Below are 25,899 nucleotides of genomic sequence, written 5' to 3' on the forward strand. Positions count from 1 at the left end.
TGCACAGCCACACAAGAGAATGTCTTTTATTGTTTTTTCACTACTCTTAACTTTGCTTCCAAAATGCATCATGTCACAGGAGAGTTTGCATTTCAGACAGTTGCCAAAAAGCACACTCAGAGTTGGGTTTGGGTACTACATTTGTCAATGTTGATTGTTTTAAACTAAAAATCATTTCTTTGAAAGAAGAAATATCAAAATGATTTCCAAAATCTTGGAAACACAAAGAAAGCCATGTAGGGTGCCAGTGGCAGAATACTGTGATTTCTTTAAATGGAGCATACAAAAATAAATGTATTATTCTTATGAGCTTGGACTTCTAAATGAAGTAAAGCCAAACATTTTAAAGCAAAAGTATTTATTTTTCCTCACTTCCAGGAATTAACATCTAGATTTACTTAGGAATATAAAAATTACTTTCTCCCACATGAAGAGTTTAATATTAAGAACACCAATGTCCAAAAATCAAAAGCTATTCCTTTAAAACATGATCTCCAAATTGTATTCTTGCTATTTTCATAGTATGTGTACTTTATTCCAAAATCCTATTTTGCATCAGCTCCAAGAAAAGACATCCCTATTTAATGAATTGGGAAAATAATTATTTTGAGGGTAAAGGTAGCTTCTTTCTTGTTTATGTCCTGACACTGAAATGTGCAGAGATGTTCATTAGGTTTACAGCCAAAATAAATATAGAAGGCAGTAATATTTTCTTTTGCCCCACCAAAGTCAATATAACATGCAAAAGAAATTTTGCTGAGCCCCATTTTCAGAATATTAAAAACTTTGAGGGCTTTTTAAATGGCCAGGTCAAAGTGAGGTACAATTAAAAACATGATTTACAAATTTGTTTCATTTGGGGGCATTTGTATGTATTTTATGGAGGGTCCAACTTGTATGCACACAGCACTTTCAGTTTTGATACTTCCTAGCAATAGATTCAGTGTTAGAAGTACTTTTGAAATACTCAGCTATAATGAACCAGAACAGCCTTCATCGTTTGGTTGGGTCTATGAGATCCATCCGCATCCCCACCAAACAACAACTCCAAGTGAGAAAGGCTGCCTCAGGCAATGGGCTGATAACCTAGAATGTCTGGGAGTCATTTATCCCCTCTTATAGGGTAATTCCATTTAAACTCTACACACACATGTGCACAGAGGAGCCTCTAAAATAATAGGTTTCCATACAGCTTTATACAAAGGTCTTCACACTAAACTGTCTGTCCTCATAGTCCTCCTTGGAAATTCTTCATGAAGTTAAGCTCAAAATCATATAAATATGAGCAAGGTCTACACAACTCGAAACAACAAAAACAAGACAGATTTTAAACTGCCCTAAATACAGTCATCCTGAACAAGTCCAAAACACTGCTGATTTCCCAAGAAATATGTGATTAAAAATTAGTTATTTATTTATCTTAAAGATTATTTAAATATTATTATTATTAAAGTCTCCAAACTGAATTAGCCTGGCAGTTACAGTCCCTATAATTATAATTCCAATCAGGAATTTGTGTTGTCCAACATAAAGCAGCGACTAATGGCACATCATCCTACTGTTCCTTGTCCACAAACTTGGGACGCTAGTGCCTGAGCATGCAGCACTCAGCAAACTCTGTGTAATGATGACCACTATATTTCCCAGCCATCATTAAAGTTACAATTGTGTCAGGGGCAGTAAAATTGCCCCGACACATGTTAAATATCTTGGGTCAAAATGCCCAGCAAGAATTGGTTCTCCAAGACAATTTCTGATGGAAATTTGCAAAGAGAAAACACAAGATGGGGACTTTTTTCTCTAGAAAGAAACCTTGATACTTTGAAAGACTGTAAGTTCTAGTTCTTAGATCTCTTGACAGATGGAGCCAATAAGGAATTTAAGCCTAGAAATATCTGTTCATGGTCACAATCAATTCAAGGCAGACAATAGAGAGCAGGGCGTTGAGTTCACCTGAGATCCTCTTTTCTGCACTGGAAGGGAAGGTGGCTTAGCAGAGAGACAGGCCACTTAAACTCCATTCAGAGTTTAAAGATGGAATTATTAGACTTCCATCTTCTGATGGCTAATTTTGCCTAAGAAGGTGACTAGAGATCACTATATACAAATGTGCACTAAAATGTTTCTCCTTGGAGCATCTAAACCAAGAAGAAAAAAAGACAGGATAGTCAGTGACCTTTAAGGGGCCATGGTGAGAACCCAACAGAGTTATTGCTAAGCAGCAAACAATTCCTCTAACTCCCATTTCTCTTTACATTCAGTTCTGTGTTAACAGCCACAAAAGTATCATGCAGTTTCAGCAAAGCTAATTGTGTTTCCCAACCATTTAGTTCTAGGAAAAAAAATCTTTGGGCTTTTCCGTTTCATGGTTCTTTCAAAGTTTTCAGTCTATTGGGCATACAATAATAATTGTTATTCTATTCTGCCTAATGATAGACCCTTCAACTTTTATCAAATAAGAAGTGGTTTCTTTCCTGCTTTTTATTTCTTTACACAACTCAAAGGCTCAAAGAAGATAATTACAAACAATTCCTCAAGAATGGTTCAGTTAATGTTAATTTATACAACAAACTAATTACTGCCAAATGGTAAGAATCACATGTGGAAATCCCTTCTCCCACGCACACAACTCAACCAGCAGCCATCTGTCTCAGCTCTGGAGAGTGCAGGGACACTCAGAGAAGACTGGGGGAAGAAGGGCGTGGGCCCATCAGTTTACTGTCCTCCCTGCAAACCAGGCCTGGAGGACCACATGTGTGTCTATTAGCCAGTTTCAGGAAATGCAGAGAAGAAATATTCAGACAGAAGGGTGTTCAGTGGGAGCATATCAGCTACAGTTTTCTCTTCGAGTACAATCTACTTTTATCAAGTACAGGGTGCTTAGGTCTGTCTGGTTTTAGATACAAACTACACACTTAAAATTGCCATTCTAAATGTATTTACCATTTCTCTATGGAAAGAGGCTTTGCTGATTCTTCTTAAGGGAATAAGTAATTCTTGAATTGAGATATGGTTTAGTCGGCATCTGAAGCAATTAATAAAATAATCTCCTTGCATATTATAACTTGAGAGATAATTGCTAAATTATCATTGAAACATATATGTCTTATGAATATATATATATACACATAGAGAGAGAGAGGGAGATAATATATATATTATAATATTATATATATATAGAGAGAGAGAGAAAGAGAAAGAGAGAGAGAGAGAGAGCTAATAATACTTTTTAACATTGAATTGGGTTGAAATATAGTAAATGCAGCATGATATGGACAATTCTTTTCTTTAAAATGACAAGATTAATTTTGGTATGTAAGCTATAATGTCTTTTCAAGTGGAATAAAAAATCTAAATGAGGGTAGAAGTACATTAAAATTTATTTTTATATAATAAAAGGACAATTGCAGATGCTTTTCAGCATTTGAATCTCTGAACAGAGACATTAATCCTTGTCAAATGTGCTTTGAGTGAAAGGGAAAAAGAGAAAGCATAAAGTAGTAAAATAACATTGATTTTTCCCTGACATGTAGGCTTCTGGGATTAAAAAAATTGTTCACGTGTAACATGTTCTCATCTCACTAAAACTGGTCTTTTTCCTTCATGCATGTTCAGGTAGTCAGCTGACCAGGGAAAGAACTCAAAACAAAGTAGTTAGAATAAATAGTAATTTCCTCTGTGCACAGAGATGCCAGTATGGGTACTCAGAGAGATGTCTGGAGAAAGCTAGGGGCCCCCAAAGCCTGAAGTATAGAGACTAAAATGGCATTTATTCAAGTTTTCTTGAGTTTATTTCATCAAAATTGACACAAATTCTGGGCTGGAATTAGGAATCCTTTTGTCTTTATTCCAAAATTCAGGTATTACAGTATGTATAAGAGTACCAAACTAACCTCCAATCTCCTCTCTCTCTCTCTCTCTCTCTCTCTCTCTCTCTCTCTCTCTCTCTGTGTGTGTGTGTGTGTGTGTGTGTTAACTTAAGATGTTGTAACATCTAGAATTTAGCGACTAGAAAGACCTTGTGTGACAAGGCTATTTAATTTGGATCAGTCATGATTCTAACCACCTAAGTGCAATGGTGACCTTCAGAATACTTTTACTGTTGTCATAGACAGGAAGTAAGCAAAGGAATGGTGTGTACAATGATAATGGAGCTGTTACCATCTTCTCATGGGAAGAAGGAACCATCTCCTCACCTGGATACCATGTGTACTAGGCCAGCCTGGGACTTACATACTTTAGGGAGGATGCTAGAGGATACAGGTGGCTGAAGGATGACCTCAGTCTCAGTGATGCAGCTGGAGTGTGGCTTTTCAATGATGCTGTGGCAAATGAACTTTCACCTGTGTTCCTTTGAGTCCCAACAAACTCACTGCTTGGCCAATGAATTCTGACTTGAACAAAATGCTTTCTTTTGACTCACTCCCTCTTTGGTATGAAAGGAAATTTCCTTACCTAGTACCATGAAAAATAATCGAACAGTAGTATAAAAACTATTGATTGCCATTATTTTATGTGCAGATGAAGGAAAATGAAATACCTACCTAAGGTTATACGTACAATAATAAAGCAAACACCAGTACCCAAGCCTTGGGACTTGGTATTTTATCCTAAGTAGATCACTATGGGTGGATGGCCTTGAGTCAGAAAAGAACCAACCTGCTGTTGAATTAAGTTGTTCAATCTACAGTCACTGTGCTAGGAACACTGTTTAGTAGGTTGGACCATATCTACATTCCCATTCTCTGGGACAGCTGTAGGAAGACATGCCAGACAGAGAGAAAGATGACAAATATTCAGGACCTGAAAATTATACTGTTCAACTCTATCAGCCTTGTAATACATAAATATATATATGTAAAAAATGAACATGAATAGAGACTAATGAAACTTTATAGACACAGAATGACTGCTTCATGTTATTTATGTATCACAAAATAATCTTTTGATTTTCCAGGAATCAAATGGAAGCTGTAAAAACTACTCTCTGCTCACAGATTCCACTGGGCTTCCCTATGTGCTAGACATGCTCTAAGGGGTCATAATCTAATTGGGAAGAAAGACACAAGATTTCTTAAGAAAGAAGGACAGGGGTTTAGAAAACTGCTGGTAGGGTTGAAATATTAACTAAATATCAAGGGTCAACAGTTATCAGCCAGTTGTAAGTTAAAGGAAAATCACTGCAACTTAACAATTTATAAGCAAAGAAAAGCATGGCAGTTTGGGTAAGAAACAGAAATGAAGACTTGTTAGAGCAAGGGGTGTGCAAAGGGAGGTGGGGAGTGCTGGGACATGGGAAACAAAGCTAGAGACTCAGACAGGAAGTGAGCACAGTAGGCTGGAGACAGATTCCTGGAGACACAGGAAGTGTGATTAGTTGAGAAGTTACAGAGGAAGTGTGCTTACAAGCTTGAAGAACTAGAAGTAAGTGAACTCACCAGGCAAGAGACTAGACAGGAAGTGAACTCACCAGGCTGGAGACATAGACAGGAAGTGAGTTCACCAGGCTAGAAAGTTAAATAGGAAGTGAACTCACCAGGCTGGAGACATAGACAGGAAGTGAGTTTACCAGGCTAGAAAGTTAAATAGGAAGTGAGCTCAACAGGCTGGAAACATAGACAGGAAGTGACCTCATCAGGTTGAAGAGCTGGGCAGGAAGAGAGCTCATTTCAGCTTCAGGTTACCACATCCACTTAAGCTCTGGGAGATAAAATGTGCAGGATAGCATAAGTACCATACCCCACACTAACTGAGGTTTACACTCCTAATTCCTGAGGAAATATTAAGTATTTAGGACCATCTAAGTGTTAAGTGTTAAGGACCACCATATGCTTCAGCCTGCTCTCCCACAGTCTTGTCTTCAGCAGACTGTACACAAATGGACTACATGTTATTGACAGGCAGCCTGAGATCTGAGCATGTCAGAATAAATACATTATTTGTCCTATCTGTATGTATGTCAGAATTAAAGAAGTATTTGTTAAAATTGAGGTTATAGTTACATAGTAGACACTTTCAATTATTGCTGTATATTCATATGTTTATATTGGATCAATAAATGATATAAAGCTATAAACTATTAGTCCCTGAATAAGCTTTAGTTGAGGTGTTACTTATTCTCATCCCAATCTGTTTCAACACTCCAAATACATGGTTTTAAACAAGAATTCAATGACAATATACTCTATCCTCTATAGTCACAGTGAGGAAAACAAGAGGTGGTCGCATAACAGAAAATAAAACACTACACCTTCAGCTTATTTGTTGGTGCGCCAAAATGAAGAAATTTGTTTTTTCTTTTCAGCTGTAAACTTTCTTCAGGCAGTTGATGAGAAGCAGAAATCAATTGCCCTAGAACACCCAAACTAGATGGGACATGAAGCTATTAGAGCAAGCCATGTTATGGGGAGACAAGTCCAATGGATACTGCAGTCACTTTTGTGTAAACACTCAAAGAAAACTGGCTGGAACAGTCAGCTGAAGTAGTCATAGGAACCATTCATTCCACCTCCAAAGATGAAAAAAATATGTCTGCTGGTGTGTGATTACTAATCACAGATGCAATCTGGTCAAATAGTAACTATATGATCAGTCATAGGTGTAAGGACTTCACCTTCTGTACAGAGCCCCTGTGCCTCCTCCTTGTATACCCTTTTCCCAAGGATCTGAAGTTCTTGGTCTCTCTCTGAAAAGTCTTAATCAGGTTGAGAACAAGGGCTGTGTATTTCATTTCTGTCTCCTCATTAATCCATATAATAACCACCATATATGAAGACCACCATATGTGCTTGGTGTCAAGATGAAAGGCTGTAAGTGAGGGATCAAAGAATTAAGGTTAAACTATAGAAAAAGAGGTACTGAGTCCACATTGGGACGTACAAAAGAATATACAGAGGATGCCAAAAGAATTCAAAGGCAATGGAAAAAGTAAAATACAGAATGTGAGTGTGAATTCCTATTCTGTACTTGCTTGAGCAAAAATCAATGTAGGCAAAGATTGCAGAGATTCATCAGGAGGGGGCTGGCAAATGGCTGGGCAGGGTAAGACAATTGCCTTCAAGCCTGATGACCTGAGTTCAATCCACGGGACCCATATGGTAGGAGGAATCTACTCTTAAATAGTCAGTCCTGTGGCCCCTACATATATATTGTGGTATTCCCCCACCCCTGTAAAATAAAGAAATGTTAAAAAAGAAAAAAGAAATTCAGTATGGAATAGGTTATCCTTAAATCTATAGTAACAGTATTATTATTATTATTATTATTATTATTATTATTATTATACATATATATTGTTTGTCTATGCATATATATTAATTCACTGAGAAAAACTGAAGCAGTCTGGATTGGCAAGAGTATTTCTCATAAGTATAAATACGAAATATAAAAACACAGGGAGCAAAGATTGAAAGGAAGACAGTATCTCTGGGACTTTGAGTCTTCAACAACATCAAACAGACAACATTTCTCACTGTTCAGAATCACAGATACTTTGTAAAGACACAATGTAGACTTCTCTTTATAATGTAACAGATCTTAAAACTGGTAAATATGTTTATTTATATATGCTTAGTTTATGAAGAAAAGGAGAAAAGTCCTGACGGGACAAAACTAAGCCTCTATGAACCACCACTCCTACTTCATTAACATCATGTATAATCCCTTACTATGAATCTTTGAGTGGAAGAGCTGGGCTCCAATGGCACAATTTTGCTGACTACTCACTTGGGATGTGTATCCCTAATCACTCTGATGGGCTATGAGGAGCTAAGGGGAGGCCAAGGGGTGGCAGCATGCTCAGTAAAGATGACCAAAATCAGGTAACCTGGAGTCAAACATGGACAGACATGGCCATGTCCTACCATAATAACTCAGAATTGGATATTTCTTTGTTTTCCTGAAACTTGGATAGCCACCATATTCATGTTGAGAACTGACATCTCCTGGTTATACTTTCCTTGTCTCAGCGTGCCCAGCCTCCCAGCGAGATGCATTTCTCTACTGAGATGGGACCCTTGACATATTTGGGCAGCAAGGTGTGTAAACTGAAACAATGGCATCCAACAGAAATCCACAGGAAGAAAGCAGAACTCCAGTGGGGGGACGAGTGCATTCGGATCACTGCCAGGGGCTTTGCTTTCAACGCTTTGCCATAGCTAGGGGTGGATAAACCTATCTGAGGCCTGGGGACTGCAGCTAGCTGGCAGAGCACACACCTCCCTTACACTGTGCTGAAAACAAATAAGTGAAAGGAAGCTTTCAGGTAAGTCTTTACAAGTACAGCATCATTTCTCAAAGCATGGATGTTGACAGGCCATGAATACCATCACTGTTAAACCATTAACACACTAAACATCAGAGAGATGTCCTGCTACAGTCAACAGACGCCTAGTACTGGCACACCTTTCCATAGACACCTTCCACAATTACGCTTTGTGTAAGGCTCTACCCTGATGTCATATTAATGTGCAGGAGAAGACTGAACCCAGAATTAAAAAAGTGAGGGCTCAGGATCTCAGCAATGCTAACATAAATCCACAGGCGTCTGGAGCTTCTTGGAAGGGGATAGGAAAACATCATTTGTGTACTGTCTTGTTATTCACTCCTGATGACAAATTTTCGTGTCCTATTTTGGAGTTCTACCTTCTAAGCGTCCATTTCAGTTAGAAGGATGAACAAGTCAATGATTCAATCATCTCCTGCATTTGTCGCACCAATAGCAGGGACAATGTCAGAGAGATTTTACATAGAGTGCCACTGAAAAGAAAATAGCACATGGCAACTCTCTCCACAAAGACAAAACAAAAGGAGAAAGTTCAAGAAAAGGCTCCTCACCCTTCCTCAGAACTGTCAAACAACTTCTGCTGGCCAAGAATAGCACACGGTAAACACACCAAACAAAAGAAATAATGAAAGATGTATTTACTTGTTCAGGGCCTTGATGTGTCTTTCTATTTCCCACACACCCACACGGAAGAGTCTGCATTGTGTTGATAAATAACCACAGCAGCCCAAGTGAGGAGGGAGTGGTGAGGAGGCTGTCAGGTACCAGATGGTTGTCAGCTGCTCAGCACCATAGAGACAGGCCCCACACTAGTCACATGCCAACATGTAAGACAGGGTATGGGCTATGGCTCCAAGGGTCCTGATGTGTCGCAGCTCGATGGGAGGGAGCAGGGGGAAGTTGGAAGGCAGTGGTTAAGGTGTTTCTTTGTCTTTAATACTGTGACCATTTGTATTTGCTAAGGAAAAAATAAATTCTATTCCAGAGAAATCTTTTAGCAAAAGTAGTTATATGGAAATTTACTATATCCCCAAATTGTTTAACATGGACCTGTTTATTACATTGCTTTTCCAATTGTTTCACATATTTATGCACATAATTAATATCAAATTGAGATATTATAGATTTTCTGCAATTATTATCTAAAGTATAAAATGTCTCCAATTTTATATATATATATCAAGGTGGACCCAAACCCATCTGGATCAATACCGATGCCACTCTTGCATCAAGAGTAGTTTCTTTTGACTTGGGAAAGAATTAAGTAAAAAAGTTAGGTGAACAAGAGCTGCCTTTCAAATTTAAGACATCTCGTATTTCAATGTAACTTTCCCTTTGGCTCCCAAAGTTTGTAGGACAAACTCAGGAGTGCAGAGCACAAGCTGGTCTCCAACTCCAACAGCAGTGACATGGGCCATCTTAATCAAAGCAAAGTGTCCAGGTCATATGCTCCTTCTGTTTGGGCCCAGCTTCTATGCTCCCTTACATTGCTGGCCATATTTCTCCTTAACATCAAGGGCAGCGTTCAAGGTGCTTGGGGGAGTCCTTGAGGTCTCAGGACTCTGGGAGCAGGTGGCAGAGGCAGCTCTGAGTGGCGCTCTCCACTGCCTCCAGTGCTGTCCGTGCCTTCTTCATGAGAGAGTCCTATTAGAAAAAAAAGACCCAACATCCACTAGAACAAAGCTAAGCAGGCCTATTTAATTAGGGCAAATGCTTGATATCCACTTCTCCGTGTTAAATACACAGCCACACAGGCCTGGGAGGTCTGATTAATTTTAATATGCATGGTTGTGACAAGTGCCTTGGGGACAGGGAGTGGAAAACACACATGGGCACGCAAACACACAAACTCCTCAGCCAGGCTGGAGTCAGCTTCACAAAGATGCTTGTAGGCTGCCCAGATTAGAGCGTTACTATTCAGCTGGGGCTGGGACCTTCCTTGTGAGGGAAGAGAGGCCTCAGAAACAGGTGGCTAGCTCTTCACTCTTGAATAAGTGATATCCCCAAAAGCCATGATATATGATCAGCAAGAAGGGCTGCTGTGTTCCCCTTGTGATTATTTATAAATATGTAGTCAGGTCAGCAGGTCTCCTACTTGGAGCTCTGTGCATTGAATGGGAAGGTCTGGAACTGGCAGATTTAGTTAAGAACTGAAAAAAAAAGAGGTATCTTTAAAAAAATTGGAATTATCTGGGTAAAGAATTGCTGGGTCTAGCCTATGCTGTCCCTTCAGTGTACAACACACACACACACACACACACACACACACACACACACACACACTCACGTTTAAGCAGGAATCATTATTTTATAACCAATGTCCTGGTCTTTTTATATTAAGACACAAATATCCAACTTAAAACACAATGCTAGCTTGATTATGTACAAAGGGATATAGAAGATTAAGGACACTCCTAAAAGTAGCTACATTTTATTAGCCAAAAGGTAAGTTCTAATTGGCCATAAGGATAGAAGCCATGCCACTCAAATGGGTTTCTCTACCCACAACCTGGTTTGCAGCTCAGGCTCTACCATGTAGAGAGGATTCCCACAAACAATCCCTGAGCCTCCATGATCCAAACCTGAAGGTCTTTTGGGTAAATACAAATAAATTTTCGATAACACTTAATGAACTCAAACAGACCAGGCTGAACGACCATGATGGGTAGTGCTTGAAAAGGTGGGGGTTGTGAACCAGCTTTCCTTCAAGGCTTCAAACATGGCTGTCTGCTAATGTGCAAACATTCCTTCCTGGAAGAATAGACTAGACTCTTCAGCGTGTAAGGGCATCATCTCATCTCAACCTCTGAAAAACAAGCTCTTCCCTTATCATCAATTTATGAGTGTTGATTTCCATATCAGGGTGCCTTTGAGAAGTGGTGCCCCTGGGTTAGAGTCTAGCTTGCTCGACAAGAAGAGAGACATTTCCGAGTGACAGACGGCACAGTTGAACACAGAGCTACAGTGCAGGAGGCATAGGCCCTGACAGCAGCTGGAACGTGAGGAACAAAACTTTAAAGAGATCCATTGAAAAGTCCCCTTGTTTGTCCTTCATGGGAACCGCACTGACAAAGCCTCTTCAGGATGTTCTTTGTCAAAGGGACAGTGGGCAAGGAGACAAACGCACCTCAAACTTCTGCCAATTAAAGTATCTTCAGGCTTTCCCCTGATGTGCTCATCTTCTCTCTCCGCCTCATCAAATGCAGAGCTAAAACCAAGACTGAGTTTCAGAGTGCCCGTTCTCTGCACAGGGAGAGGGATGCTGTGGAACCCTTGGACTGGAGATTGAAGTCTCAGTTGATTTCCCCAGAGAGTCACACCTAGGAAGCTGCTGGGTTAAGGGTGACTCTGCGTCACTGTCTCCACGTCTCCAGTAAAACAATGAGGCTTGATTTAATTTCTAAAGGGACGCTCCACAGCAGACACAGGAGTGCTAAGAAGAGGCACAGTTAATTACTCTGCACACTCCAGTGTTGCACATGCAAAGCCTCTGGCCATGTTCACAGGGCCAAATGCCACATGCTTGGGGCTATCTTTACAGAATGAGAATGATTGCTTTGGTGCTGGAGCATGCTACCAACGAAACTGAATTGCATGGAATGCCTACTTCAGCAACTCTAAACTCAACAGTAACCTGGAGGAAGGGGGCTTCACATCTAGTTGAGGATTTATAGTTGTATATACCAATACATTTACAATGAGAAAGGGACACTGAAGTGATACATACTTTTTCTGGAAAATTCTACAAGTGCTGTAGATGGTGCCATCCAGTACAGTGGATTGGGTTCAAGACAGGTACAAATATATAAAAGACATACCATATAGTAAAATCCATATATATTTCCAAGTGTTTAAAGAGGCCTGTGTTATGACTGTCTGTACATTAGTTTTGGTTCATTAAAAGTCAAACAAACAAACAAAAACTAGAGATAAACATAATCTCCAATCCAATTCTGTTAGTGGTGAATTTTGTTGCCATCTCAGACACAGGCCTATGCTGCATGGGGATGGAGTGAAAGAAAACTTGCCTGTCTCCACCCTGGTTTGTGGGTGATTCTCAGGATAGCTCAGGGAAGAGGCTGGAGATGTGGGGAGGTTGATTCATGAACTAGACTTTTCCAAGCTCAGTGCCTAGTTTTAGCAGTTCTCACAAAAGGAGAATTGTCTGTGAATCCTATGCAGAAGAGCACAAAGCTGCTTTCCATAAAGCAACATGATAGGACTTGGAGAAAATGCTGTGTTCTTGGGGCCTATAAGATCAGAAGCAAGGATTTTCTGGGGAATTCAGGAGAGATCTTTCAGTAATGTACATCAGTGCCACAAACAAGACTGTCAAAACCCACAGCTTCTCATACTGAATGAGCATGCTCATTAAGGCAAAACAGTTCTGGAGACAGAGAAATACAAACACTAAATAAAAACAAGCACAGGGCAGACCTGAGAGAGGAAGGCACGGCACATGCACACATACACTTGAGTGTGTCAGACCTGAGAGAGGGAGGCACGGCACATGCACACATACACTTGAGTGTGTCAGACCTGAGAGAGGAAGGCACAGCACATGCACACATACACTTGAGTGTGTCAGACCTGAGAGAGGGAGGCACGTGCACACATACACTTGGGTGTGTCAGACCTGAGAGAGGGAGGCACGTGCACACATACACTTGGGTGTGTTCTAGGACACATAAAGAATGCAAAGAAAGATTAACAAAAGACGGGACAAATGAATATGAGAGAATGGTAAAATTTTAGACAACTATAAATCTTTGGGTTTTAATATTTATTTTTAGTGCACAGTGTAAATACAAGAAACCCATAAATGGAATATTACACAGCCCCTCCTAATTTTACACAGGTCTGAATTCATGACACTACCCGTTATTAATTTGGACAAGTTGTCTTTCTCATTGTGAAGCCATTCTTCACATAGGAAACAGGCTAACCACATATTTATTTTAGTGAAAATATAAAAATTATGTAAGTTATGACCTATTTATGAGTTAGCTAGCTTCTCATTTGCTGTTGGTGTTATTGATTCTAGATCTAAACCACGCCCCCCTCAAGGGATCCTGGAAAAGGAACACTGCAAAATGTGTTGCCAGTGTACCTGAGGAGTGAGAGTCCTTAATGAGCTGAAATATGAGAGTGAGGCAGACAGCTGGTGCTTTTCCAGGCAGACTACAATTTACGGAGTACTGTGGTCGCATTACCTCATCGGTTCCCTTCAGTCACCTGAGGGGAAGAGTACAGTCGGCACTGTAGCAAAGGGCAGAAGCATTAACAATCATCTTAGGAAAGGAAGCCAAGTACACATTTCCCCAGGAAATCATGATGCAGTGCAGGCCTTGTTTTAGGTAAGCCTTATTTAAGATTAAACATTCACGCATACAGAGTGGCAAGATTCAAGAGTGAAAGATAGATAAAAGTGCATTGTAGAATATTACTAAATGTTTGTAAAGTATCCCCCTAAATGGTACAGAAACTAGACAACACATACACATACACACTAGTGTGCACATGCACACACACATGCACACAGGCATACACACATGCACACACATGCATACAGATACATATATATGTATATGCCATTGATTTAGTCCCAAGTGTTCAGTGTAGTTACCCAATCCGAATAATGGCTTCACCAAGACCCTTAATAAAACATATTATCTCTAAATATGGGTAAATACATATAACTTTCTGTCCTTTTGTTTATAATTGTCATGTTTGATAAAGTCTCTGAAGAAATTCATGAGTTTGAAAGCTTTGCTGCCCTGGAGAGATTCAGGTGGAGTCCCAGAACCATAGAAAGTGGAAAGTGTGAAAAGTCCTAAAGCATGGGTTGTACTTCAGGGATAGGGACTCATGATGCACACACAAGGCTCCAGGTTCAATCCCAGCACTACATAAACAAAACCAATGGATAAATGAAGAAACACATCATAGCTTTAAATTCCAGAAACAATGTTCATAGATCAATGCAATTTGGTTCTTGCTTTAGGTCAGCAACAAGGCAGAGCTACAATCTATGGCTTGTTAACACATTTCCTAAGGGAAGCAGGTAATTTCAAGTCTCACTGATGTGAGACATACATAGCGTGCATATCTTAGTGCTGTGTCCTGGGTCTCTGAGTCATGGAAGGAACTAAGCTGATCTCAAAGACCCCCATAATGGTAAGAAATGCATTTGAGAAGAAGAAGGCAGAAGAGACAGGGAGACCCTGGCATGAAGAAAGTATGTGTCTGGGTAGGCTACAGATGAAGGAAGAACACAAAATACATGAAAAAGAGAAATGAAAAGAATCAAATTTTAGGACAGTGTGATAAAGGCATAAGAAAACCCCAGTCAATAGGCTGCCACCCAGAGCTAGGATGCACAGGGGCTGACCATGTCTCCTCTGCTCTCTGCTAGAAGTGAGGATTCATTCCAACAGCATGGAATGATTACACACCACTGTGAAGACAGGAGACATAGACGGCAACAAACAAATAACTGATGAAGATGTGGTAAGAGCTGGGAGCGAGGGAAGTTGGGGAACAGCATGGGGGGCAGAGTCCGGGGGGACATAGTCAGAGGGCAACATGGGGGACAGAGTTGGGGGCAACATGGGGAGCAACATGAAATTGTCAGAATGAGACCCATTACTTTATAAACTAACCAAAAATATTTATAAAGAAAATTCATGAGGTAGATAATCAAGACAGAGAGTGGTATTTCAGGCCCAGCAGTGGGGCTGGAGACACAGCTCAGAGGATAAAGCACTTGCTGTATAAGCTTGAGCAACTGCCTTTGGATCCAGGCAACTCAGGGAAAGCCAGGCACAAGTCTGCAAGCCCAGCCCTTGTGAGGTAGGGAGAGGAAAATCCCCAGACCTTTAGAAGCCAGCTAGCCTGGTGTATGCAGAGGCAAAAACAAGAGACCCAGTCCCAAGGTAAAAGGTAGCTTCTGACTTCCATGTGCATATGGTAGCAAATGTGTTCCCACACTCATATGGACACATGGGCACACATACAGATATTTTAAGTACCGTAGTATTAAAACGCAGAGAGCTGGGAGAATGCACATTGGAAAGACAGTATGTGTGGCTTGGAGAGTGGGGAGTTGTGGCAGGAAGAGCAAGGGTGCAGTACATCAGTGTGTGTTTTTGTATTCACTGTCAAGGAGTGTGTGAAGACAGTCCTTCTGTTTTAATTCAGGATCCCCCATACAATAAGAGCAGGGTCAATTTACTAAATTATTGCTTTAAGTAAGGACATTGTTAACTTTGGTGTTTAAAATTTTGTTTTACGTTTATTTTAGTGTGTATGTGGAGAGGCAGTGAGATCATGGTGTGTATATGGAGGTCCAAGGACAACTTACAGGAATCGGTCCTCTCTACCATTTGGGTCCCAGGGAAAGAACTGAGGTGGGTACACTTAGTGCCTTTACCAGCTGAACCATCTGCCATCTAAACTGCAGAGCTCTGTGAGGAATGCATGAAGAACTTGCCCAGCACTAACAGGAGGTCATGTGCTTTGGAAAATCTCTTCTGTGTCAGCAATAGGGAGAGCACTGAAAGGGAGTATGCATGGTTTTCACCAAGCATTTTGAAAATCCAGTATGATTACCACAACTTTAGTGAGCACAATATTGGAATAAAATTAAATAATTGGCCTATGATACAGTGCTGCATTGGAACAGAGTAAATGGAAAGGTAGCTCTAACTCCTACTTCCTGTGAGACCCAGGCCCAACCCTAATACCAACTTCCTATGAGACTCAGGCTCATTTCTAACCCCACTTCCTGTGAGATTCAGACCCAACTCTAACTCCCACTTCCTGTGAGACCCAGGCTCATCTCTAACTCCCACTTCCTGTGAGACTCAGGCCCAGCTCTAACTCCCACTTCCTGTGAGACCCAGGCTCATCTCTAACTCCCACTTCCTGTGAGATTCAGACTCATCTCTAACTCCCACTTCCTGTGAGACTCAGACTCATCTCTAACTCCCACTTCCTGTGAGACCCAGGCAAACTCTGTGACATGGAAGTCTAACAAAAACATGTTTGCCTTTACAGTGTTACACCTGTAATTCTATTACTGCACAATTATTTTGTTGCCAGACATTTTCTACAGTGATTTTTATTAGAGTCTCAAGGTTTTCTCATTTATCTTCTTCTTTTTTAATGGCTAGGTCAAACAGTCTACAATGTGGTAAGTGTGCCCTTAACACTTTCTGGGAGTCTGATCACTTTAGAAGCAACATTTATTTTAGTGAGAAACTATTGACTACAATTTCATTTTTTAATATTTCAGAGGAATATGGAGTTATGTGTGCTAAAGTGTAGGAGGAAATAAGCTACTGTGAAAACTTGGTAAGCTGTGTATGAGGCTGTAAATTCTAGACCAAGGGCAGCGCCAGCTTTGGAAATGGCACTAGAATATCTTTAATCATCAGATTTCTCCTCCAAATATGAGAGAAAATGAGTCTAATGGCTGAGGCCATGTGTGTTACTTACATGTGTCCTTACTGATTCTAGTAGGGCTATACACACAGCCTGTTGGGGGCCATCCCCCACCCCCACATTTCCCCAGAGTACTCTTAAGTAGAATGCCAGAAAAGAAATACAATTCTGTGAGTAAATATATGTAGGCTGTTTTTAGTGGCCTTGCTTATTAAATCTTTTTGGAGAAATCTGGTTATTTATTACAGTGAATTACAATCATTCTTAATAATATTATCTGCTGCCCCCCCCCCCGCTTTTAGGTCTGTGAAATGAAAAACTGCAACAAATGCATCTACATTGAATCTAATAAAAAGCAGGATCTCTTTATGTGGTAAGAGAATGTAATAATAGAGTTGAGTTGAGTGTGGGGGACAGCTCCCCACAACAGCCCAGGTATGAAGATTAGGCAAATGTTTTCAATGAACTTTGACATTTTAAGTCACGTGTGATAGACACCTGTCATATATTATATATATGGTGCCATGTCTGAGAGGCTAGCTTACTACCAAACAACAATACTGCAATAGAAAGGTTGATTGATAATATATGGGTTTCCTATGAATTTAGCAGCACATATAAGTTAAAGGAAGAACAAGAAGATGGCTTGGTGGGTAAAGGCACCTGCCTCCAAGCGTCACGACCTGAGTTTAATCCCTGGAATCTGTATGGTTGAAGAAAAATTTCACTTTTGCAAATGTCTTCAGATCTCAATACAGTCCATGCTCAGACCTGTATATATGTCCACACACACACCACACCACACCACACCACACACAGGCACACACACACACACTACATAAATAAATAAATAAATAAATAAATAAATAAATAAATAAATAAATAAATAAGGAATTTAAAAATAATGGACATTAAGAATATACATGAGTAAATCTTTGTCATAATGAGAGCCCCAAATTCTGAAAGAGTGAAATACAACCCAGTAGATTGTTATGGTTTTCTCCTAAAATACATTTGAAAATATTTTAATTCATTACTTGGGAGAAGCAAAGGCTAGAGTAAACAAGTGACGTTGCAACTTCTGCCCGTATTTACCTCTCATCCCTGACTGCCAGTGTCACCTCCTTGGCCTCCTTTTCTTGGGTCCCCGTCCCTGTTGGCTTCTTCTTGGCAGGGTGAGACTGAAGATAAAGTGGTCTTTCTGATGAAATCTGTTCCACCACCCCCACCCCAGGAAAGGAAGCCAAGATGTGAACATGGCCTCTCATAATGATTTCACTGGGCTTAATGAAATTTTCATTGCAACCTGCTGCTCATTTTAATGGCCTTTGAAAAACAATGGACAAATATCTGGAGGAGAGCAAACATCTATTTGTGCACTTAGCACCCAGCTCCATTTCCTCTCTGCTCCTCATGCCTTCTCATGGCTTCTCTCTCCATGAGGCCTCAACAAGAGCTTGTACTTTTCCAACCAATACATTTTACACTTTTCCCTTCAGACTGATTACTAAATTTTTATCTTTTTGATGCTAGGTAACAAGAGAGCCTCACTTCACATGTGTGTGCTCTACACACCATCATGGGTCTCTTGTGCATGGGTGAGAGAACAGGTATGAGGGGTCAGTCTCAGACATGTCCAATACCCTTTCATCAGTGATGTCTCGATGGCCAACAGCATTTCAAGTTGCTGGGAGACATACAAATCTCTTAAGATATAATTTTGTATGCTTTTCTCTTTGAAATTTATATCATTTCTTCCTGAATAAAAGCATGGTTTTACTAGGATATAAATTACTTCTTGATAAGTCTGTCAATTGTACCAGTCACTGAATGGGCATTCTTTTTTGTTTGTTTGTTTTTTTGTTCTTTGAGACAGGGTTTCTCTGTGTAGCTTTGGAGCCTGTCATGAAACTCATTTTATAGACCAGGCTGGCCTTGAACTCACAGAGATTCACCTGGCTTTGCCTCCTGAGTGCTGGGGTTAAAGGCATGCACCACCATCACCCTGCTCTGAATGGGCATATTTGAAAGATGCATGGAGGCTCATGCTTGTAGACTCAGCACTCAGGAGACTGAGGCAGGAGGACCATCATGTATTTGAGGCCAGCCTAGGCTGCATACTAAGCCTAGGCAAACATAGACCACAATATGAGACCATGTCTCAAAAGAACAAATGAAGTATTTAAAAATGCATATATATTGTTACCAGGGGAAATTATCAATAAGAGTGGGTCTGTGGTTTTGGATATCCAAAGCAGGCTCTAGGAACTTGCATGTGTGGGTGTAAAGCTTCTTCATGGTCTGTCATACAGAGATTGTTTCTGAAACTCAAGACAGAAGAGGAAGGAGTCTGCGTATATGTATATATGTGTGTAGCTGGAGAGTGTCAGTATGTATATGTGTGTATGTGTAAGTATGGTGCATGTGTGAGTATGGCCTATACACAAATACACAGGTTTGCTTGCCTAAGCATGCACAAAGGCCAAAAAAGGACACTACTAGACTCTCACTCTCTATCCTAATTCCCTTGGGACAAAAGCTAGGCTGGTAGCCCAATCCCCTGGGATTATCTATCCATGTCCCCTACAGCACTGGGGTTACATGAATACATGTGACCACACTTGACTTGTGGGAAGTGTTGAGTCCTAGATGGTAGGTTCCCACATTGGCACAGCAAATGCTGTTACCAACTGAGCCACCTCTCTAGCCCAAACTCAGACTTTTCAATTCTTGCCTTATTCAACTTACATTCTCATAATCTTATTTAATAACACATGCCACTTTCCCTGAGCATTCAAGTATTTTAAGAGGAAGAGGTCGTTTAAAGTGTATTACTGACAGAGATACAGCAAGGAAAGCCTTCTAACCTTCATATGCAGTACTGATGTTTCCTTGAGCCAACCCTTCCTGTTATGAACATCCATCTTTGCTCTACTGCCCCAGGAGCTTCTCTTTGAAATTCAGCAGCTCCTACAATGCCCAGTACCCCCCTGTATCTTTTGTCAAGTACCTGTGGGTACATCCTTCTGCTGCTGTCTTTCCCATAGTGATTTTTTCATTAGGTTTAGGCCTGTCATCTACTTCCAAGTTAAGAGTTCATGCATCTGTTGTTAATCAACCCAATGCAGTGAAGAAATGACACTATCATACCCCAAATTTCCTTTAATAGTATCATCTAAAGATACCCCCTCAAACATCTTTTGAATAGAATATACAGAACACACTGGAACTCCTTAGTCCTTATCCTTGCATTCAGAATATATTAAAAGCTGTAAATTAATTCATTAGGTAAACATTTTCCAACTTCTATGAAGTCTGTATCGAAATCAGAGATTTAAAAATTATGAACTAATGAACCTCATGGTCCTGGATGTAAACATCCTCAACAAAGTCTGAGTAAATCAAATATCAAAATAGATCACAGGAACAAAGCATGGCCCAGTGGGATTTATTGCAAGTTTGCTAGATGGTTCACTGTTAGAAAAATCTCTTTGGGAATTTAAAAACCAATGATTGAGTATATATTGCATTAATAAATAAAATTGTAAACTCCTTGGGAAGCCAGGGAAAAGAGGAAAGTAGATTCTGATGGCATCCTCTGTGAAATCCTACAGTAAACAACCTACTTTGTGATAGGGCAAGAAGCCTGGCTCTTAGAATCAAGAACACAGCAGTGGTGTGCCTTCTTCCCACCCTTAATCAATATCCTACTAGAAGTTCTAACATGTAAGGAGAAAGAAAAATGATGAAATCTGTATTGGGGGATAAAGTAAATGAAACTACCAATTTGTGAATGAAATACTTGCCCATGTAAACAATCTCAAACAGTTAACCAAAACTGCTAGAACTGACTCTGAGGTCATATGTTCCAAGGACAGTACATGGACTTTCTACATATTATGAGCTAGAAGTTAAAATTTGAAATTAACCACAGCATGATTATGCTTATTGATCTTCTTATATAAAAGATGATAAACAATCATAAATTTAGTAAAACATACCTAAGACATGTCTCTGGAAATTGTAAAAACCAAGACCTTAGTAACTGGGAGAGATATTTTGTGTTCATGAATGAGAACAGTCAATGTTTTTAAGATATGGCTACTTTATACTGTTATCTATAGACATAATTCATTCTCAGTCAAATCTACATTATTCTTTGGATCTACACAAACTGATTTTAGAGTTTGTGGAAAAAGAAGATAGGCTCAGACTAAGCTGTAAAATCCCAGAGAAAAGGAAGAAAACTGGAAGTATGACACTACCCAAAGCAAGACTCTTGGCCAAGCTCCGGCCACTAAGACAGCACGGGGTCACAGAAAGGGCAGTCTAATGAGCTGATGGATCATAACCCAGAGGGCAGAAACAAACACACAAGAGTTCATCAACCACCTTGGCAAAGAGCAAAGGCATGCAGTGGACGAGGATCACCTTCTAGTAAGTGCTGCTGAACAACCAGACATTCTGATTATACAAAAATTAAAGGATGCAGACATAGAACCTAACCTTTAAAAGATTAACTCAAAGGGGTTCCCAGGTCTAAACTATATGTGATGCAAAAATTATAGTAAAGGTGTCAGATATAGTGTAAGTAAAAGATCTTAGGCTCTTCAAGATCACAAACACAAATCAAAAGCATAATTCTTGAACAAAATGATAACCTGGAAGCCATTAAAACTAAACATTTTCTTCTGCAAAAGAAAATACCAAGAATGAAAATACTAACTACAGACTGGGAGATAAGATTTGTCAATACATTTCTGATTCAAAACTGGTATCCAAAATATATAAAGATCTCTTGAAATTCCTCTGTTTCAAAGTGACTCAGCAAATGTGCAAAAGCACTAAAAAGACACTTCCCTAAAGACACAGAGATGTAAAATCCATGCACGAAGAGATCTGAACATCAATGGCGATTGGGGAGCTGCAGAGTAAACCAACAATGAGATAGCCATTTGAATGAATAAAAATTTTCAGACACAGCCATGCCAAAGGCTGATGGGGACATGAGCAAACAGGGTCTCCCTTTAATGATGTCAAGAAGGAAATTTTATGGACACTTTGCAGGCAGTTCAGCAGTTTCTCATAAAGTCAAGCAATACCTTCCCATATACTCTGCCATGATGCTCCAGGGGACCTGAAAATGTATTGGCTATCATACATTGCATGTCAGACATGAATTATAATCAAAGTACATCTTCTCTCCACTGTGTTTTCTTGTTTGCTCACTTGGGACTTGCAGCTGATGAAGAGAGCCACTCTTGTGTGCTGAGTGGCTTCTATGCCCTGGACTCTGCCAGAGTTCAATTGGAACAAGTCACCATCTGGATCTAACCTTGGACAGGTTAGCAAGTTTTTTTTCTTGATTTGCTTTGCACATATGCATATTGAATTCAGGCTGCTATCAGTAACTATGAAAGAGTTTCACAGCTAGAACCCTAAAAGAAAGAATTCAAAAAGTCCATAAATGGGAGTGGGGTTTTTTCTAAGTAACTATAATCACATTTTTATGGTCTATATAAGGAGTTGACCTAAGATCAAGGTGGGAGAAGATATAATGATGTTTAAAGGTTACACATGTAACACAATTCTAAAATGGTTCTTGAGGAGGAAAATTTACTAGAGATGTCCAGTGCAGGCTACACATACGTGACTAGTAGGTGGATCTTCTGGGCAACGCTGTGACATTCTATTCTTGAATCTTTAAGTTTCACTCAAGTTAACTTACCCATATATAAAAATAAGGCTCACATTGCAATATGAATTTAGGATTTTAAAAAAAATCTTAGTATCTCTGAGAAGAAAAACATAGAGAGGGAGGGAGGGAGGGAAGGAAGGGAGGGAGGGAGAGAGGGAAGGAGGGAAGGAAGGAAGAAAAGAAGAAAGAAAGAAAGGAAGGAAGGAAGAGAGAGAGAAAGAAAGAAAGAGAGAGAGAGAGAAAGAAAGAAAGAAAGAAAGAAAGAAAGAAAGAAAGAAAGAAAAGAAAAGGAAAGAAAGAAAGGAATAATCTTCACAGCCATAGGTTTCTACTTTGTCCAATTTAAGAATCTAAACCAAACATCAGAACTAGAAGCTACATCAAACTACTTCAAGCAGGAAAGGCATGGCACAGTTTCCTTTCTCGGCCTTTACCTTCCGGCTCATTCTTGATGAGTTCTTCCATCTTCCTCTGCTTTAAGGTGTCCACCACATCCGCTAAGCTGCCCTTGCGCCGCTCAGGAGTCCCCAGGGCTGTGCTGGACACAGACTCACCGCTCTGTCGCCCACCTTCTTCTGCCTTCTGAGGTGAGGTAGATGAGTTGTAAGGGGCCAATGAAGACATAACTTTATTGCCATCGACTTCCTAGAAAAGAAAGCAAAGAAGGGGGAGTGGTTTAAAAGTCAGTAAGCTTTCTTTGGGGAGAAGGAGCTCTGGGGCTTATTCTGCAGACAAGTCACTGCATGTGACCTGTCACTTTGTAAGAGCAAAGAGCAAAGAAAATTTTAAAACACTTGTCTCCTGTTGCAAGCCAGCTCAAGAGTGAGTCAGCAATTAATTGCTTTACAGGCAAAAACAAAATAGGAGTCCCCTTGCCATAAAGTGAGGTGGCAAGTTCTTAAACTCGATGGCAGTGTAGTCCCACCATCCTGGCTTTTGTCTAAAGGTCTCAGCTATTAATGTGAATATGAGATGGAGCTGTCAATTGAATTCAACTTCCTGTGACACTGGTATGTTGAAACCAATCATATACACCTGTACCTTGTCTTCATCTCAGCTGGGTGAAGCATCCTCATTGTCCCCTAAATGGCGTGGGGTCTCTCTTGGTGTCCTCTCCCTCTCAGTCTTGCAAAGCCCCACCACACTGGAGACGTGCACACTGGGCAGGAACACTGTAAGACTGTGTCTACTTCTGTGGAAACTTTCCTCACAGGACTCACTGCTTGAAGCCTGCTTTCTGCCCCCGCCCCTTGCATTTCACTTGTAGTAGCAAGTGCCCTGTTAACCAGTTCCCTGAAGGTTTGCTTCTCTGTAATTATCTGCCCATGAGAGATTCTTTCTTAATTCAAAAATTTTCTATTTTTGTATTCTTTTGTCTTTTCTCTCCCAAATTTCAACCACAAATTTGTGACATTTGTAACTTACAGGGTATATTTTGTGACAAAGATACTCCAGGCATTTTTTTACAAAAGCATGTAGCTGGCATGATAGACAGTTTTCTTACTTAAGGGTTTTCCGGGGAGTCCTCACTGGTGTCCACAGCCCTCTAAGTTCTCACAAAGCAGGGCACTGTCCTGAGCAAAACTGTGTCATCAGAGCTTTGTGAGTTTCACTCTGGTTACATTTCTCATTTGTAGGGCACGGAAGGTCTCCTTTAAAATGTGATCTAATGTGAGCAAGTGGAATATGTAAGATCGTACTCTGTGCTTGTTAATGCCTTCACTGTCTGTATGAGAGCTGATATCAGATTACCAAAATGCACCAAGAGACACTGACACTGATATCTCATTCTTTAAAATTAAGGCTAATATTGGCCAGCTTGAGTACACTGAATTACTTGGCTAAAATCTTGTCATCTCAATCCATGAAACTAATTATCAACCAAATCATTGTATGTTAATATGATTTTAAACAGATGTCAGTGAGTACAGGGACATTAGCTGTAGGAGAAATATCAGTGTGTTGGATGGGCTGAGGCTCATGGAGAAAACACAAGGAGAAAAGGAAGAGGGGAGGGGAGTGAAGGAGGAGGAGGAGGAGCAAATGTAAGCTAGCAAAGTCTTCTAAATTACAATCCTAATCCCAAATAGCCTAATCCCAAGAAACTTCCCTTTCTTACTATCACAGAATACACCTCTGATACTTTCAGTGAATATTGTATACATACAGTTTGGTTTCTAATGTTATTGGGCTTAGGATACAGCCTACATTAGGCAGTAATTACAAGCCCTTGGAGGGAAACTGCATGCCTACTTTTGGAGTTATTTATTTAAAACTGTACATAAATATAAGCACTCACAGAAACAGCACACACAGGCTCCTCTGAGTCAGAGCACTGAATACTTCATTCAGCAAACTAATAAGAATATTTCTCATGAACAGCCCACAGTACACATCATCAACAATACAGAATGCAGCAAAAAAGCACTTAAATTCAGTGCTCACCAAAGATTTTTCATTTCATTTCCCTCCCTGGTCAAAGTAAACGCACCTTAAGTGAGGCTTCACCCCAAGTACACCTGTGTGTACCTGGTTCTCACATGAAAGCATGGATGGCTCTAGAAACAAGAACACTGCAGCTGACTGAGGACCTCATGCCTTTCTATGGCAGACCATCCTGACAGAGGATGGCTCCTGCACTAGTATGCAATCTGACATAAAAGATCAGACATGACTCCCAAGCAAAGGATCCCACTTTCTACACTTTGCATTCCCACACCTTACACACTGGAAGGTGATGTTTTGAATGGTTTAACCTGTATCACGGGGTTCTAAATTCAGGTGCCATAGCAGGACACACTTAAAAAAAAAAAAAAAAAAAAAACTCATCAAGCGTCGTTGCTAACAAAGGTCTCCACCTTATTGCCACTTCACCTGTCATCTGACATTTTAGCCTCAGCACTGCTGGTCTCTTTAATGGGTGGCTAGCAGCTGTTTCAGTCTGAAACTCCATTGCTCATTTGCATGATGGACATCTCATTGGGGAGAGCTGGCTGAGTCTCCAGTCAGGAAAGTCTTGGTCCCAGCTTCTTCCCCAGACTGTCTTCGTTGTATTTAAAACAGGGATACATGTTTCTCTTCACTTTGGTGGCAGATGGAACTCAGATACTAGACTTTCAGAAGAACAAAGGGGCTAGAATAGCCATCTGAGTCTAATCTACCTCTAAAATGTGAGAGTAAATCTCAAGATCTTACAGACAACCACACACAACTACAAGGTGGGCTCCACTGTACAATGACACCAGAGTGACCACATCTCTGCACGCATTTGGAGGTCTTTCCTGTTATCCTTCAGCAGACTTCTGCCTGTTACCTTTGCAAGCAAGAAAGTAAGAAGTGGTGTGCTCAACATAGACTCCTCGCTGAAGCACCCTTGTGAAAATACATTTCAGTCTTACTAAACACAGCATTTCACTATAAATACTTGGAGGAAAATACTGTGTCTAATATTTAAATGTAAATTTGGATAATG

The 25,899-nt window shown here is 40.2% G+C and overlaps 1 protein-coding gene across 6 annotated transcripts in view; it reads right to left on the reverse strand.

The window, feature by feature from the left end:
* Positions 1 to 25,899, reverse strand: part of Sox5 (SRY-box transcription factor 5) — a 627,114-nt gene that overhangs the window by 269,676 nt on the left and 331,539 nt on the right. For all 6 annotated transcript variants that reach the window (XM_036181267.1, XM_036181271.1, XM_036181266.1 and 3 more), the window contains exon 3: positions 22,862 to 23,072. In XM_036181267.1, coding sequence (XP_036037160.1) covers positions 22,862 to 23,072 — 211 coding nt within the window. The remainder of the gene's footprint in view (positions 1 to 22,861; positions 23,073 to 25,899) is intronic.

This window comes from Onychomys torridus, chromosome 3 (assembly GCF_903995425.1).
Source record: "Onychomys torridus chromosome 3, mOncTor1.1, whole genome shotgun sequence".
Classification (NCBI taxonomy): Eukaryota; Metazoa; Chordata; class Mammalia; order Rodentia; family Cricetidae; genus Onychomys; species Onychomys torridus.